At 34.5% G+C, this 18,693-nt stretch overlaps 1 protein-coding gene across 2 annotated transcripts; it reads right to left on the reverse strand.

Annotated features, from left to right (window-relative positions):
• Window positions 1–1,339: 1,339 nt before the first annotated feature.
• On the reverse strand, window positions 1,340–13,934 carry LOC126735336 (SAP30-binding protein). 2 transcript variants are annotated; one of them, XM_050439294.1, is made up of 4 exons: window positions 13,472–13,933; window positions 1,857–2,055; window positions 1,523–1,798; window positions 1,340–1,453 (listed from the first exon to the last, which is right to left on the reverse strand). In XM_050439294.1, exons 1-4 carry the CDS (start codon window positions 13,796–13,798, stop codon window positions 1,434–1,436), a joined length of 822 nt encoding a protein of 273 aa, XP_050295251.1. In that variant the 5' UTR covers window positions 13,799–13,933; the 3' UTR covers window positions 1,340–1,433. The 2 variants fall into 2 exon arrangements, with proteins under 2 accessions (XP_050295251.1, XP_050295250.1); XM_050439293.1 differs by having other exon boundaries at window positions 1,340–1,798; window positions 13,472–13,934.
• Between the last annotated feature and the right edge of the window lie 4,759 nt (window positions 13,935–18,693).

The raw sequence follows: 18,693 nt of genomic DNA on the forward strand, positions 1-18,693 counted from the left end.
CACTCTGGTTTATGACGGCTCGACATCTATTGTTCATAGAGAAAATAACGTTGTCAATGTTTTGTTGGGGTAAGTTTGCCCATTCCGCTATCAGTCGCTCCCGGAAACGAAAGGCAGTGTAAATGTCACCCATCTGTGGAGTCATTCTTCGTTGGAGCATATCCCATACATGCTCAATTGGATTAAGGTCTGGAGATTGTGCTGGCCATGGCAATACATCAATCCCCTCGTTCTCCAACCAGTCTCTCACTACGCGTGCGACATGTGGACGCGCATTATCATGCATTAGGTGGAAGTATCGGCCAACAGCGCCAGCAAACGGACGAACAACAGGTTTAAGAATGGTATCGATGTACTGCTGAGCTGTAAGGAAGCGATCTGGAAAAACGAGGTCGGTTCTACCGCCCATCATTATTCCTGCCCATTCCATAATTGTACCCCCTCTGTATGTATACACTTCCTGGATATGTCTTAACCGTTCTGCATTTCCAGATCGTCTCCATACCCTCACTCGACGTGAATCTGGATGAAATCCAAATCTGGATTCGTCGGTGAATAAAACTGTAGCCCAATGTTCATTCCAGTTTTGATATTCTTGGCACCATTCTTATCTCGCAGCGCGCTTGCCTCTCGAAAGAGGTGGACATCTAAGTGGCCATCGATTGTGGAGGTTGGCTTCATGGAGACGATTTCTTATAGTATCACGGCCTACGGTAATATTGTGTGCTCTCTGCAAGTTGATAACCAATTCAGGAGCTGTAATGTTAAGTTGCCTTCTAGCAGTTAAAACTAAAAATCTATGTTGAGCAGCTGTCGTAGCGCGGTTACGTCCTGGATGTTGTTCAGCTGGATTTCCAGTTTCACAAAGAAAGAGGCTACAATCTGTACCATGAACGAAATCGAGACTACCAGAATATTTGTTGCAATATAAAAACCATGTTTTTTTTCTGTTTTGGGAAAAAATTCCTAAAATATTTGTTATCAGTGTTAAGATTCTGTTTGTCTCACAGAAATCTACAGGATGAGCCAATCTTCAAATTTGATTTAATCACCAAAAAAAAATTTTTTGTTATAATTTTATTATTTTATAAAAATATCCTTAGACTTTTCCGATGTGTGTATTTAAATATCTACGCATATATATCATTAGTTGGCATTTCTCAATCAGTTTTTTTAGTTCATATTTTAAAAATATCATAATGCATATTTCATACTACAACTTTTGCATACATTTTCTTAGGATATCTTGTATCACTCCTACAGTGCTTTTTTTTTCTTCTGGCCAAATATTAATAATTATTAGATAAAAAACTTAAATTAAGTATCAATTAAAAACCCGTTTTAAACAAATATATCCTTTAATACCTAAAACCTAAAACATTTTTACAAAAAAAAAACAATAGAGCTACAATAAAGTAGCATCTTCTCCTGCCTCATCGACCCTCACTCCCATCTGAAACACACAAATTAGTACCAAAGCAAATCTACTTTTTCAAGTTGCCAAAAGCAGAAATAACCGTACTTTTAGTTCCAGTTGCTGAAGTCGTTAAGGTAGGAGGAGCCACTAGTCCCGGTTGGTTTATCTTTACAGCGCCGCCACCGGGCATGTCCCATTTTGATTTTCTTTTATTTTTCTCATCTTCTAAGGACTTTTTGGCAACTGCAGTAAATTCTATTTTACCTTTTCGTTCTTTCTCCCGTCGATCCATGTCTGCCTTTTGAACCTTTGCTAGTTCTTCATAATAAGATTCTTTGGTCCATTTTAAAGGGTCATATATGCTTGGTGGATAATTGGTACCTACAACAAAATCAGTAATGTAATTTTTAAGAGATGTGAGTGTCAAAAGCTAGCCTACCTAATTCATTCAGTCCACAAAATTGTATAAGTTTCTCATATATACTGGGATTTCTGAAGTCTTTTCTTTTTTGTATTACAGCATTCATATCCATTTGTTGTGTCTGCATTTTTTCATATAATTTATTAATTTTATCCTGAAGTTCTGCTGAACAGCTTCCTGGGGGTTCTGGAGGAATTAGTAGTTCATCATCATCAAGCTAAAAAAAATTTTAATTTGATTTTTAACCTGGATTGACAGCTATTGACTTATAAGTTTCATATACGTATAAATCCTATATATCAGAGATATGTGAAAGAAATTTAAATCCAACAGCTACAATATAATTAAAGATAACAAAAATATACCAAGGTTTGCCCTTCTCCTTGAAAAAGTGGATAGGCCTCGATATAGCCGATTTTCAGAGAAGAATTGGTAAACTCTTGTGGCTGAAAACTTTGACAGGTAAGTGTGATGTATTGTTTCCCCACCACTTATAATTATGATCTAAGCAAACAGTCACTGAAATAAATTGGTTATGAGCCATTAAAGAGTGGATGTTGTTAATGTTTTTTTTTCCTTTTTGACTACAAAATGAAGTCGAATTTTTTGATACTCCAGAGGTTCTCTCTCTTTCAGTGAGATATGAGGTCAGCCAAAAAAGTAATCTAGGAGTGCTACCAAAACTGAACAGCTTTAATAATAAAAATCAAAAAAATCACTGTTTGCTTAGGGTTCTACAGAATTTATACAGAAAATAATGAAAATCAGATCTTAGCTTAGGTATATATTAAAATGCCAGAGGTGAACAGATAGGAATAACATATTCTTGACGTCCATCTTTTAAAATCTGGAAATATATCATAATATCATCATTTTCATTATAGGTTCTATAAAACTTTTTAAACATGCGGATTTCAATCTTGTCAACAATAACTTATTAGATTATAACTGAGAAACCATCATGTCAGATTCTGTTTTAGATATCACTGGTGTTAAGTTTTATTCAGTACTATATAACTATTTTAATCAGTACAGTACTTATTAAAACAGTTATACAGTTGAACATTATCATAAGTGGTTCTAACATTATCCCCAGTGATTCTCAAAGAAATAAAAAAACATTATAACTCAGAAAAAAATGTGCATAAATTGTATAAGCAGAGTGGTTCTCCTTCTGCTTATATAAACTTTAATGTCTTGAGGTTGGAAGCTAGGAATCTGATCAAGGAATGTTACAATATCTATCTTACAAGAGCAGAAAATTCTATTATCAATGACAGTAAATATTTCTGTAAGTTTGTTAATTCTCAGTCTAATAATGGTAACACAAATATATTACTGCAATGTCAGTAAGAAGAGAATTTTATGTCTGTTTTGCATTTTATATTATATCTCATAACAATCTAATAAATAGGATTTCTGCATCTGTTAACAGGTATGCAGATGGTCTTGATTTCTTTTGCAGTAATTTTAAAAAATTTAAGAAATGTGCACATGATGTTATCTTCAGTGGCGTATCCAGGGGGGGCAAAGGGGGCAATTGCCCCCCCCCGAAAAGCTAGGGAGGAAAAACATAAAAAACATATATTGAGTTCTGCTAATAACGCAACATATTTAAGTAGTACAATACAAAACGCAATAATAAATGCATGTAATACAAATATTTTACAAAAAATAATAGCAGAAGTAAAATCTGCAAAATATTATGCAATCTTGGCAGATGAGACAACTGATATTGCCAAAATAGAGCAGTTTGTTCTTTGCGTTCGGTACGTATGCGATAATTTATCTATTAAAGAGTCCTTTCTTCAATTTATTCCGGTAACTTCAACCACTGGGCATAATTTAACAAAAACAATTATCGAAAATTTGACAAACTGGGGTTTAGATTTAAATAATCTTAAAGGCCAGGGTTACGATGGAGCAGCGGCAATGAGTGATCAGTTTTCGTGGGGTACAGGCTATTATAAGAAAGGAATATCCTACAGCTTTATATGTTCATTGCGTCTCACACTCCCTTAACCTTGCTATATCCGATGCATGTTCTGTCCAGGCTGTACGAAATTGCATGGGTGTTATTGAAAATGCTTACAATTTTTTTAATACTCCCAAACGTATATTTTAACTAAAAAAGTAAATGAAATGCTGGATAATGAGAGATCAAGACGAGACAGATTAAAACAACTTTGTGCTACTAGATGGGTTCAAAGACAAGATTCAGTAAGCGTAATGAGAGAGCTTTTAAATTCTGTGGTATTGGCTTTAGAAGAAATAGCTGAGTGGCCGGACAAAGAAACGTCTACTTGTAGCAAGTTGTTACTAAACACCTTAAGTACATCAGAATTCCTCATTACTCTTTATGTAATTGAACATGTTTTTGCATTTACCACTCCGTTATCAAAGTTGCTACAATCAGTTAATATTGATTTAGGCAAAGCAATATTACTGGCTGAAGATTGCTTAAAAGAGCTTAAAGATTTACGTCATAAAGCAGATAATAGTTTTGCAACTATTTTTGCAGAGGCAAAAAAATATATAAACAATTTATTTGGTTTAGAAATAACAAAACCACGCAGACAAAAAAATAGGGCAAATTTTGAAACTAACACAACTGAAGAATATTTCAGAATATCAATATTTATTCCGTTTTTAGATTGCGTCTTATTACAATTAGAAGAGAGATTTGTTAAACATAAAGATATATTACAATCATTTAACTGTCTGATTTCATCAGTAAATAAGAAACTTGATAATCAACTTCAAAGTCTTAAGTATTTGGTAAATTTTTATAAAAATGATTTAGAAAATTGTTCATTTACTATGGTTTCTGCTGAACTCAAACTTTGGTATAGAAAATTTGAAGCCTGTGCACCAGAAAAATATCCGAGCTCCGCTCTCGATGCCCTAGTAATGTGTGATTAGGATATATTTTCCAATATATTTATACTGTTAAAGATTTTTTGTACTTTACCTGTAAGCACAGCAACCCCTGAAAGAAAACTTTCTACACTTAAATTGTTAAAAACTTACTTACGAAATACAATAAGTGAAGACAGATTAAATGGTTTAACTCTTCTGTATGTATATCCAGAAATCTCAGTTAGTGCCGAGGAAGTACTTAACGAAATGCAGCTTAAATCGAGGAAACTTGATATTGTTATTTAGTTTTATTTGGCTTTTTTTGGTGTTTTATATAGATACCTAATTGAGTTTTGATCTTGTTTAGTTTTTTTAGGAGTCAATTTGTTTTTGTTACTTTAGAATAATTTTTTGTTTGCCTTGTGTCTGTTTTACTATCCATATATTATATTAGTATCTTTTATTTTTCTTTATTTTTGGAGCTTTTAAATTAATAAAAGCATTTCAAAAACATGGTAATTATTTCTCCCTTCCTGATGAATAATACCATATCTCCGATAATAGGCCAACAAAATTAAGTAACATACACATACATACATATGTAAGTATATTGTATATTAAATGGTGACAAACCATGTTGCCCCCCCCAGGAATGAATCCTGGATACGCCACTGGTTATCTTAGGTTAGTTATCTATTTCTAGATACTTAATAGTTAATAATATTATAATATTATGTATACCTATCCGGTATTATCTTGAAATGTTTATGTAAACCTTATATATAGTAATAAATAAATAAAGCAATTTCTTTGAAATACATGATCTCATCCTCAAAACTAAAAATCCAATAGGTCACATTTATTTACTGTCACAGAGAAAAATAGACAAACCTTGATCAGCTGTTTTGGTCATACATAGAACCACACTTGTGCAGTTTTGATTTTTCATAATTTAATACATAAAAACTAAATGTGGTTGTTGAACCTTTATAAGTTGTTGATTATGCATTATAGTTTTAGGGGCTCGGCGGCGAGTTGGTTTTGTTCATATCTAAAGGGTTGTCGTCAGAGAGTGTGTGTGGAGTCGGAGTATTCTGAATATCAATCTGTTGCCTGGGGAGTACCTCAGGGGTCGGTACTGGGACCAATACTTTTTTTCCTATATATTAATGACCTCATCCGACTTAATATCCAGGAAAAATTCACGCTCTTTGCTGACGACACCACCATTCTCTGGCATAGGTATGATACCGACTCTTTGAGAATAGCCATGTTGGCTGATCTTCAACTTATATATAATAATAATAAGCCTTTATTTCCAACAGGCAACTTGCCCAATAACAGGAAACAGTTGCCAAACAATGAAAAATATAGTTAAAAAAAAACACACACAAACAAACCTAGAAGAATGAAAAGAAAAGAAAAAGAGTAAAGTAAAGTCACATTCTCAAAAGTTATCCAAAAAATTAGAACAAATAATTATTAATATGATATAAAAACCCAATTATAAAAGTTTAACAAGATAATCACACATTCAACAAAATTAAATTAAATTAACTGCAATATACCTACTAACTATAACTTAAACACATGGGCCCTAATCCCGAGAGTAATGATCCACCAAGATATTGATAATCACATGAAACGGAGAGAAATTTATATCGCACATGTGACAGAGCCGATTAAATATAGCGCATATTGGATATAGTGGCGATTTCAACAGGATGTTAGTATGAGGTCTTAGCAGAAAGAGTGTTAGGGGATGTCTAGCATCAAGCCTAGGCACCATGAAACGTATACCAGAAAGAAGTACAGGACTATCAATGAACCCATTCAGTAACCTATGCAGGAATTTTACAGAGAAGATCATTCTTCTGAGATGTAATGGATGTAGATTGAAGTGTTCCAATAGTTGCCGATGATCAAACCCTCTTACCGGATATATGCCATCCTGCCTGAAGGCCAAAAACTTAGCAAATCTACTCTGAACAGATTCAAGAAGACCAACATGATTCTGATAGAGCGGGTTCCATATAATGCAGCCAAACTCCAGTTTTGATCTCACAAAGCAACAGAAAAGCAGTTTTAATGTAGATTCCAAAGTAAAACTCTGAGAACTTCTAATTATGAACCCAAGCCTTCTCAGGGCTGACTTGACTATGTTATTGAAGTGTGGAACGAATGTAAATTTAGAGTCAAAGGTTATACCAAGATCAGTAATTTGCTCTAATCTACTCAAAATAGTATCATTAATAAAGTAATTAAAATTTAAGGGTGTTTTTGATCTAGAGTAACTGACCACACTACACTTAGCCGCATTCAAGCCTAACCTGTTAACAGCGCACCATACCTCCAATGTATTTAGACAGTTCTGAAGAAAAACACAATCCTCCAAACCATATACATTTAAATATAGCTTCAAATCATCGGCAAAAGCCAGCCTATGACAAGTGAGTGACTCAATCAAGTCATTTATAAAAAAACTAAACAGGAGCGGACCCAGGTTCGAGCCCTGTGGCACACCCGACGTTACGTTAAAAAGTTTCGATTTAAAGCCCTCATATTCAACATATTGAGATCTACCAATCAAGTAGAAATGAAATAAATTAAATAATCTCCCTGAAAAACCATACTGAGTTAATTTATGCAGCAAAATATAGTGATCTATCCGATCGAAGGCTTTTTGGAAGTCGGTATAAATAACATCGACTTGAGTATTAACATCAAGTGATTCACAGATGTGGCTAGACAGACAGGATAAGTTAGTAACACAAGATCGCCCGCTAAAAAATCCATGCTGGTCTACAGAGATGAGTTCTTTTGCGTGACTAAATAGCGACTGATTCAGGATAATTTCGAAAATTTTTGAGAAGTTACAGAGTAATGAGATTGGCCTGTAGTTCACGATTTGATCAGAGTCCTCAGCTTTTAAAATAGGTATTATTTTAGCAGTCTTCCAAATTTCAGGGATTTGTTCTGTTGACAGTATTAAGTTGAAAATGTAGGTCAGCGGATCAGCCAGGACACCAATGCAATCTTTAACCAAAAAGCTAGGCACACCGTCTACACCAGATGTTACTTTATTTTTGAGTTTTTTACTGGCCAAAATAATCTGGGAAGCATCAACGTTGGAAATGTCAAAGTGGGGCACATTATCAGACGTCGACGAATGGTTAATGAAATTTGATTGTATAAATGCCTCACCAAAGAACAGTGCAAAAGCATCAACTATGTCTTGTGGGTCTTTAATTACCACGTCATCGGGTAGCTTGATCATACCAGGAATCCTGGTGCCAGCCTTCTTAGAACCAATAAAATTCCAAAAGCTAGATGGGTCCAAAGAAATATTCCTTTCTGATATATACAACTTATATTCATTGCGTATTTGTAGTCTGATAAGGCGTCTAAGAGAATGGAATTTATTTTGAAAGAATGGAGAATTGTACATTTTAAAGTCCTTGAAAGCCTTTTCTTTCCTATAAATGTTCCTAATCAATTCTCGAGAATAATAATTTGGAAATCTTCTTAATATATGAGTGGTTCAGGGCAAATTTACTATCATTAAATCCAGAGAAGACCAAACTAATTTGTTTTACAAATAACCATAGTCTTGATAATATTCTTATTGCTAACCGCCCTGTCCCGCCTTATTCTAACAATAAGTTTTTGGGTCTGGTGATTGACAAGGAACTTAAGTTTGAGGACCATATTCGGAGTTTCAGCAATAGGGTTTCTGCGGGTTGTGTTGCTGTTAGGGTGGGTGGCCCGGGAGCTTACCATGGGGATTGGGAGAGCCGTGTACTTTTCCCTGATTGAGTCTCATCTCAGGTATGGTGTCTGCTTTTGGGGTAGTGCAAGCAAATCTTCTACAGATGTTGTTTGTTCTACAGAAACGTGCTGTGCGTTATATATGCGGGATATCACCTAGGGAATCATGCCGACCATATTTTATCAGGGAGGGCATTCTTACAATCTACTGCCTATACATACAGGAGGTGCCTTATTTTCTCCTATCAATATAGGTTTGTCCTACAGAATCCACGATATGTCACCCGCCAGCGGAATAATTTGCGGCTTCCCATTCCAACATCTCCCTTGGTAAAGAGATCAATTTTTTATGAAGGTATAAAAATCTTTAACCACCTACCAGAGGACATTAGAGGGGCAAAATCTCTCATCAAATTTAAGTTTCTCTTGAGGAGATTTCTGAGTGGTCGAGCTTATTACTCTGTGGCTGAATATTTCAATGACAATCAGATTTTAATTAATTAAGGGAGACCTAGCTATTTTCCTAACCTGTTTGTTTTAAATGTTTTTCTTTTTTTTATCCCTAAATCTTGAACTGTACTTAGTTAAGAAAAGTTAGATATAGTTGATTTTATTAATTAAAGAAAAAAAAAAAAAAAGGAAAAATGTAAATTTTAACTGTTTAACTTTGATTCGTCATTGTAACTTGTATTTTTAAATATGATTTTAACCTTGTAACTCTGTCTCTTTAGGATTAGGTGAAGCTTTGTTTATAACAATATTTTGTTCAAACAATAATGCGTTTTGGCTAAGCTGTGCAAGTTTACAACTAATGCAAACATTATCCTTTATCATCAGAAATATCGTAGTCTATACAGAAAGACGATAAAAGCAGCTAAGGTTAAATATTATAGTGACCGCTTGAATATGTCCTCAAATAGGCAGAGAGAATGTTGGTCAATTATAAATGACTTCAGGCATTCTCACAAGAAAGTTTCAGAACCAGAAGTAAGACCAAATAGTTTAAATGATTATTACTGTAATATTCCTCATTTATTGCTCAAGGATGTGAATACTAATATTGATCCTTTGCATTATATTCAACAAGTGTCAGTTCAAAATTCTTTTTTCTTTTATCCTGTTAGCCTTACTGATGTTAGAGATGCAATTAAAAGCTTAAAAAACCATAAATCAGCTGGAGCTGATGGAATATCATCAAAATTACTACTCCTTTTGCCTGACTCAGCATTGAATGCCTTAGCTTCTGCCATAAACAATTCCTTTCATAATGGCATCTTTCCAGCATGTTTGAAGGAGGCAGTGGTTATCCCTCTTTATAAGGGTGGAGATGTGAGTGAGCCTTGTAATTTTCGTCCAATTTCTATATTATCTACCCTCTCCAAGATAGTTGAAAAACTTGCAAAAATCAGAATTTTATCTTTTTTGCAACATAATTGCATTTTATCTGCAAATCAGTTTGGATTTCAAACGGGAAAAGGAACTCATGATGCTGTTTTCGGCTTTTTGGAGAGTGTCTATGTGTCCTTAAATTCTGGAGAGTCCGCGGCGGCAGTGTTTTGCGATTTATCCAAGGCATTTGATTGTGTAGATCATGGAATACTGCTGTCTAAGCTCAATAATTATGGCTTTAGAGGTGTGGCATTGCAATGGCTGGAATCCTATCTGTCTAATCGTACCCAAAGAGTTACAGTATCTGGATGTTTATCCGATTCCAGATCCCTTAAAACTGGAGTACCTCAGGGTTCAGTGTTAGGACCACTATTATTTTTGCTCTATGTAAATGATTTGGGTTCATTAAAACTGCAGGGCAAAGTGGTTCAGTTTGCTGATGATACCACCATTTTATGGAATCATAGAGATTCTGATAATGTTAGAGCCCAGGTTTTTAAGGATCTTAAGATTTTATCGGAGTGGTGTGCTGCAAACAGGCTTGTATTTAATGTGGGAAAAACCTTTATTATGGGATTTAAGTGGCGTTCAGTGTACTTTTCTCTTATTGAGTCCCACCTTCGTTATGGCTTGCCTTTTTGGGGTTTAAGCAACAAGGGATTATTAAACATAATTTTTGTGATTCAAAAAAAGGCAGTTAGATACCTATGTTCCGTTGGGTTAAGAGATTCTTGTAAACCTCTCTTTATATCTCAAAAAATCCTAACTCTTTTTTCTCTTTTTATCTTAGAAACAGCTACTCTTATTCATAAATGTCCTAAACCTCCCTCTAACACTGGGCATATGACTCGCCAGGTTAACGATTTTCCCTTACCAATCCCTACATCCTCCCTCACGAAGAACTCACCTATATACCTCAGCAAAAAAATTTACAACCATGTTCCTCTATGTATCAGACAAATTTTAGAAGTTAAGAGATTCAAAAAGGAATTAAAATCACTTTTATTATCCAGGGCATATTATAGCCTTGACGATTTTTTTAATGATACCTTTTAACCTGTGCTCTGACATCATTTTAGTGTTTTAGTTTTGTTTCCTGTTAAATAATGTAATTTACTTCTAAATTCTGTTTTATTGACAGCTTTACTTATTTTTTAATGAAATTTATCAAAAAGATGCTTTTTTTTCTTAAATTTTATGGTAAAGTGTTTTAGAAGTTATGTTTGTTTGAAATTTAAAGTGAATTTGGAATCTTTTAGTTTTTAGGATGCTTGTACACAAGATTTTGTTGTCTTTACGTAAGATATAGCACATTTTCTTTCTTCTTTCTTTCTTTCATATTTGAATTTGAATTTGACAGTAAGAAAACAACAGGGTACCTATAAATGGGTGTTTGGCAGAGCTGTGTTAACTTTTATGAGTCAAAAACTATACTCTATTTCAGAAGTGTGTAGAGCAATAAAACCTCATTAGGTATGCAAAAGTGGTACCTGGTGATCCACCAATATGTTATGCCACTACCTTAGTTGGGTATTAGTTTCAATGTAAAATTCTTTCTTTTCGTTGATTGCAGGTAGTGCCACCCGGTTTTGGGTCAATTTATGAGTTTTGCCCATTGTTACCCACTGATAAACATTGAAAACGGTTCGCCAAAGGCGTGCAACTGGGACTTGTTTTTTACCTTATAATTAATGTACTTAAATGCTATTTTATTTTAGAAAGTTACTTTTGTTTAAATGGAATAATATATTTTTTTCACAAATGTATTGAACATAATATGTAGAGTAAAACAGTTGAAAATGTCACTTTTGGATTTGGCACTTTTTGAACAGTGTATAACAATTTTAAATTATAATAGATTGTAGTCTTCTTCGTCATCTGACGAACTGTCATCACCTCTTGACATTATAATTAAAGGATCGACTGTCTGATCGATGAGGTTGTCAAGATCCCACATTTTGTCCTCTTGCTTAATTACATGCTGGACTGCTTTTCGCCAATTCTCTGGTGTCGCTTCCGTAATGGCTTGATCAAACAGTAGCTTAACATCTTTCATTTTAAAAGTCGTGTTTTGTCTTGCTACAAATCCTTTTACCTGCGCCCATATCAGTTCTATAGGATTTAGTTCGCAATGATATGGCGGTAAGCGCAGTACAGTTATATTATATTTTTCGGCTATATCTTCCACGGTGTATTTCATGAAACGAGTTTTGTGTAAGTTTGCTATTGCCAGCAGTTCTTTTTTTATCAAATTTGCTTCAAACGCAATACCTTTTGCAGTCAGCCAATCGATAATTTCTTGCTTCCTCCAACTTGAAGTTGGCGTCTTCTCTATTCGCCGTAAATGATAGCTTGCGTTATCCATAACCACCACCGAATTAGCCAGAAGAAATTTTATCATTTCACCAAAATAGTCCTCGAAAACGTCTGAGTTCATGTCTTCATGGTAATCTCCTGTGCGAGTCGACTCAAAGGTTAGCAGACCTTCTTTTAAAAATCCCTCTTCGCTTCCAATATGTGTGATTATAAGTCTTTTTCCTTTTCCCGAAGGTACTTTAATACCCGTAGACAGGCCTTCTATGAAAGCTTGGCGAGCACTGGTTATATTTTTGTCTTGCCACATTTTTTGGACTATATAACCTTCGTTAATCCACGTCTCATCAAGATAAAAAACTTTCTTTTGCTCCCTGCGGTACTGCTTGATACTTCTCAAGTATTGTCGTCTCCAACAAACAATTTCGTCGCTCTCCAGTAAAAGTGCTTTGTGGTTATGCTTTTCCCAGGCAAAATCCATATTTTTTAAAGTTTTCCATAAAAGTTTTCTACTTATCAACGGAATACTGTCATCTCGGCCAAGCTCCATTAAAATTTTGTCTAGGGTGGGTATTTCCTTTTTAAAATAAAAAGAGTGAACTTTTCTTCGAATTATACATTTTGCATTTTCATCAAGGACTTTTGTAGGTCGTCCTGGCTTTTGCTTGGGAGATTCCACTTGACCTGCTACTTTTCTTTCCCGCAACAATTTGAAAATGGTGGACTTTCCAATTCCACTCATTCGAGAACATTTTTCAACAATTTCTTGCACAGTAAAACTAGGGTAATCGTGTTTTATGCAATCATGTACATTTAAAATAATAACTTTTTCACTCAGCGATAGTGGAGAATTTTTAGTACATCTTTTCGTTGGACTGAATACCTCCATTTTTTAAATATTGGGATAATAATATTGTGATTACACTACAGCGTAGCAGTGACTACTAACGTTTAAAATATGATTTAAAAGTATTTATAGTCTGTATATATTACCTGACCCCATTTTTGCATGTTACAAAGCGTTAAAAGATAGGTACCTATACAAAAGGATTAAAAGTATTTATTTAGTATTTAATCTCTTTCAAAATAAAGGCATTTAATCCGTGAAAATTAAATTCATAAATATTATAAGTACCTGCGCCTATGAACTACCACGAAATGTAGCCAAACAGAACGGAATTCCCCAGTTTATTGCTCTATACACTTCTGAAATAGAGTATAGCCACAGAGAACTGATTTTTATATTAAATATAGGTCATGTCCAGATAATTCTACAAATTTTAATATAAGTAATATAAACTTACGTCCATTGGTACTTCTTGACTCTTATCAGATTCATTAACATAAATTATTTGCTGGGGAATATCATCTTCCACCTCATTCTCATCCTCAGAGGCGATAGTGTCATCATGGTAGGATACCAATTTGGTGAGCCTTGAGGCAACTGTAACGCTACTAGTAGGACTCGTTGGCCTCGACGAATTCACGCTTCTGTTATCAGAATTATTGGACGGGGGTGACTTGGAGCTGCTTTTTTCGGGACTTTCTTCATTTGGATGCTTTTCATCAGCATCTTCGCCCTCGGAGTCTGTATAAGTCGCCGTCAACGAGGCAAGAGCTGAGGTAGACATTGTTATTGAAAACGTGAGTTTGTTATTTAAAATACAATAAACATTAAGGTCACTGGAATCAAAACATCAACATTGAACTTTCTAACACAGAACACAAAAATGTATAGCTTTCTATCAACTGACAGAAAAAAGTGAAACTGTCAACTTCGATGTCATTAATTATGTCATGCGTCAAAATGAGGGAAAGCCTGCAAACAGCAAATATTAAATTTGAAATTCGGTTCAAGAAAATTAGACGTAAGGAGACTGATCTGTATGCTAAACGTGTGTACCCAGAAATTAACGAAAACTAGTTTCAGAAAGTTGCCACCTCAGCGCTGCTGGTCAGAAGTATACCTGACTCTGATTGGCTGGATCCACCTGTTGATAATGTTATTGTTTTTGAAACTGTAATATTAACTGTTTCTTGTTATTAGGTATATTAACAATTATTGAGATAATTGTTAATCATAATAACGTATGATACGTGTACGAGTGTTTGCGGTTTCCAGCTGCCTAATGCTAAATAGGCAGCTGGAAATAATAATTGTAAATATCAATTTTGGCAATGTGTTGTTTACTCCAAAACTATAACTCTGATCTTTTATTACATAAAAAAAGTAAAGTTATGCCGGAAAAAGGAATGCACAAAATATGTTTCTTTTGTAAATTTTTGGATGGAATACCAAGAAAATTGAGTTAAGTATTATTTTCTGAAAATGGAAAATTAATATTCTTATTCCTGAAGGTTGTCAAGAAGTATAACCGAAGCTCCAGAGAACTGCATAGCAGACACAGAACATCATCATTTCCCCATAGCTTTAAGTAATTCTTTGATACATGACAAAATTAATAGAAAACAAAATATTTTATTGTCTAGGACTAGGACTAGATTTATTTTAGGATTTGATTAGCGTTTTATCATTCAATAAAACAAAATTCATCAATCAATCATTCTTCGAAAGGACGTCAATATCAAGACACTCTGGAAGGTACTAAACCTTTTTTTACAGAAAGTCCAAGACCTCCATCTTTTCTTTTCTTTTCTTAAAAACTTATACTCGGGTATGTTAAATAAGCTACTATCCAAATCCGTATTTAACCAGGATTTCGAGATACAAAATATATCGTAAGGGTGCTGAAACAGGTAGTAGGTAAATTCCTTAAAAGTCGAGCTCAGTGACCGAACGTTAAGATGTCCAAGTAGAAAATTGTTCTGACAAAAACACAGGTTCTGACCTGTAGAGCCTCTCAGGACACCGACCTTAGCGTCTTGTATAGAACTTGTATTCATTTAGCCATTATCATACGCAAAGTTCAACGGCAACTAAAGAACTAGAAGGAACCAATTTATAGCAAGCGAGGATGTATTTTGGCATATTTTAAAGTTCATCTGGAAAACTCAACTAGAGATTTAGTGTGAGCTTAGTAACAATATGGCGGGTCTTAAAGAAACACAATTCTTATTGCCTGGCGATAACGAGAGAGGACTTGCTTTTTGCCTCTGGTTACATAATGCATATGAAGCAAATGATAATATTTTAAACTATATAACTTGGAGCGGCGAAGCTAATTTTTCAAACAAAGGTATGTTTTACTATAAAAATATACACAACTGGTCCCAAGAAAATCTTTTCCTTGCTGATCCCAGAAACCATTAAAATCAATTTTGTATAAACGTTTGCTGCGGCATAACAGGAAGCCAAATAATAGGAGTACATTTTATGATGGCCCTCTGACCGGAAGGAGATATGTTGCCCTCATAATATCTGAAGCGCTGGAAGATTATTTAAATAATGTTAACTTAAAGAGAGGGCAACAAATCTCAGCATCAGCATCAGCCAACAGGATGGAGCAGCTCCCTATCAACTAAATGATGTAAGAATATTACTTATTATTACCTAGGTCACCAGACTCAACCCCTCTCGACTTTTATTTTTGTTATATTGTTATGTGATTTGAAATAAAGAGAAGTGTGTAGAAAAAAACAGAACCGTTTATGAACTTCAAACACATGTAAGGCAAATAATTGGATCAATAGATGGAAGATCAATCTTAAAAGCTACAAGACGTATGCTTAAGTGTGTTCAGAAATAAACTGAATAAGATGGCGATATTTCTGCTAATTTATCGTAAATTAAAGAGGTTTACTTGATGTTATTTTAATATTTCGAGCCAACTTGCTTAAATTTGGTTATATTATTAATATCGCTATAAATTTGTTATTTTTAGGTTTAGGCTATTAGTTTATTTTAGTCAAGTGCAGTCATAATTAAGAGTTGATTTTTTACCATGCCATTAAGAGATTTAACACCCGAGGAAGCCAACAGAGCAGTTGGAATGATTGAAGCGAGGCTACGGAAAAGCTCATGTTGCTCTTTGTGAGTTCAGAACATCACAAAGTGTTATAAGCGGACTGTGGAATCGTTTTAGAGAAACAGGACAAGTCTCGAGGAGGCGTCGAGAAGGTTGTAGAAGGTGCAGTATTCTGCAACAAGTTCGTTACATAACCCTCAGTATAAGAAGAAACACAATTGTTTCTTCAACACAATTACGACGTTAGCTTAAACTGTTAAATATAACATAGGGGGCACAATTTCTGTAAGAATAGTGAGAAATCGTCTGCACAAGAGTGGCGTTTAAGAGTCTGGAGAGGTTAGCAAACACCTCGACATCGCAGCTTTGTCTAAGAAGTGCATCCCTTTAGAGGCGGTACTGTTATGGCTTGGGGAGGAATCGCTCTGAAACTTCGAACACCTCTCTATACCGTGCGGCTCTTAATGACCCCTCTTCCCCTCGAGGCTTACCTCTTGGTGGCCACTCGGTAAGCCCTCGACGACCAATCCACCGATTAAGCTAAGTATTAGTCAAATATTCTCTAACATTTCTGCTAAAGTAAGGCGGTGCCCCATCTTGTTGAAAAAATGTTTTCAACTCAAATTCATGAGGATTGTTTTCAATAATCTCAAGGATCAGTGGTTCAACTGCTTTTTCCAACATGTTTAAGAAAAGGTCCCCTGTCAAATTTTGATCTAAAAAGAGAGGTCCAACAATGTGATTTTCTAATATGGCAGCCCACATATTTATTTTTTTTCTGGGTATTGTGTGTGTGTTGGGGATTTACGTTGCTTCAATAACGGACATTTTGTCTATAAACACTACCATTCAAAAAAAAGTACATTCATCACTAAAACAAATGTTCTTCACATAAGCAGGCTGGCGTCCTATTCTCTCGGTTATTAATTCGCAGAATTCCATACGACGATCAGGATCATCTTTTGCCAATTGATGCACCATTTGAATTTTATACGGATGAAATTTACGTTTTTTAAGTACCCGTTTCACAGTAGCAGAAAATACATTACACGTGTCAACACTGTGGAAGTAGACTGTTGTGGATCTCTTACCATAGCTGTTACATCTGAACATGTGTAGTAGAGAAAATAAAAATGCGAAAAATAAGATTTCGAAAGGCTGCCATTTTGCTATAGGTAGAAGTAATGACTTAATATTTTAGGACCATAAAGCATTCAGTGGGAGCTTTCAAACGATGTATCACATGACCCTCTTTCTATTTATTATTTTATTTTTCAAAATGGCGTCCCACCGCCAAGAAGAGAGAAGAGAGGGGCAATTAAGAGCCGCACTGTATATGCCAAAACAATATGACAGGAATGCTTTATGCTTCTGACATCATAAGGGATATCGTCGAACCGATAAGGCAAGCAGTCGGAAAAAATTTTGTTTTTTTTTATGATAATGCATCCCCGCATCGCACTCTAGAAGTATGGGCATTTCGCATCTTAGTCTACCACCACTTTCTCCAGACCTAAACCCAATTGAGCATGCCTGGGATATGCTCCAAAGAGCTCTTGATAACCATCAACCCCCGCCTAAAAACAGACAGTAAGAATATGACCCCAATTATAGGAAAAAATTGGCTTAGCTTGAAAAATACAGCTTGAGAAGTTGGTTCTTAGCATGCCAAGATGCATTAATGAAGTTCTGGAGGTTCACGGAAGTCACACACATTTTTTTTTTACATGATTCAGCATTTTTTATTTTGAATAATATAATAAATTTCTGGAATATACGTTTTGCCATTTTTAATTAAATTTGTTATTTAATTTAGCAACACTGTGACCTTTGTACCCATAAAAGTTTTAAGATTTTTTAACAGTTTATAATAAAAAAAAATTACTATATAACCTAATTTTTTCCGGCAGTGTATTTAAAACCGCCATATTACTTACCTTTAACCTAAAAACTTTGTAGCAATCGGCTAACCGTTTGGCAATTTCTCAAATTTTGCGAACAAGGAATTTAGAGGAGGAATTATCCTAGATATGTTAGCAAACCTAGGATAATTTCCTTGTTTGCGGGAAATATTTTTCATGAAAATTAGAAATTTCAAAAAGGAAATAGCAGATGCTAACATAGAGTGTAGGTCAGTCAGTCTACCACTGTTGTCAGCCTCAGTCAATGTTCCAAAATAATTGTTCACATGAACAGCAAAACTGTGCGTTAAATATATTTATTCTGTTAGGGCTAACGAAGAGAACAAAAGTCCAATAATTGTAATGTAACCAATTTGAAGCATCGTGGGTAATAACTTATTGAAATAAAAGAAATGTAGTACATCATTTTTGTTTTATTCTGGATAAATTATAACATATTTGAATTCAATTTATATACAATTTGTCTTGTTATAACTAAAAAAACGATACATTAAGCCTACAAAAAATAAAACCACTTTAATTTTACTCCTCGATATATTTTTTTTAATTTAAATTCAAAACGCCCGATTTATTTATGAGTGATAAACAAACTAAGATAAATAAGAAAATCTGGTTCTCGCTTGTTTATATAAAGTACTATTTACAAACATAATAAAAAAATATTGTTATATACAGGAA

This window comes from Anthonomus grandis, chromosome 4 (assembly GCF_022605725.1).
Source record: "Anthonomus grandis grandis chromosome 4, icAntGran1.3, whole genome shotgun sequence".
Lineage (NCBI taxonomy): Eukaryota > Metazoa > Arthropoda > Insecta > Coleoptera > Curculionidae > Anthonomus > Anthonomus grandis.

Bases quoted from the DNA above. Each gene is read 5' to 3' on its own strand.
- LOC126735336 (XM_050439293.1), bottom strand. From the start codon at position 13,798: ATGTCTACCTCAGCTCTTGCCTCGTTGACGGCGACTTATACAGACTCC. The intron at 2,056-13,471 runs GTAAGTTTATAT...AATTTTTTTTAG, and splicing joins GTCAAGAAGTACCAATGGAC to CTTGATGATGATGAACTACT. The intron at 1,799-1,856 runs GTAGGCTAGCTT...ATTTTGTTGTAG, and splicing joins TTGTGGACTGAATGAATTAG to GTACCAATTATCCACCAAGC.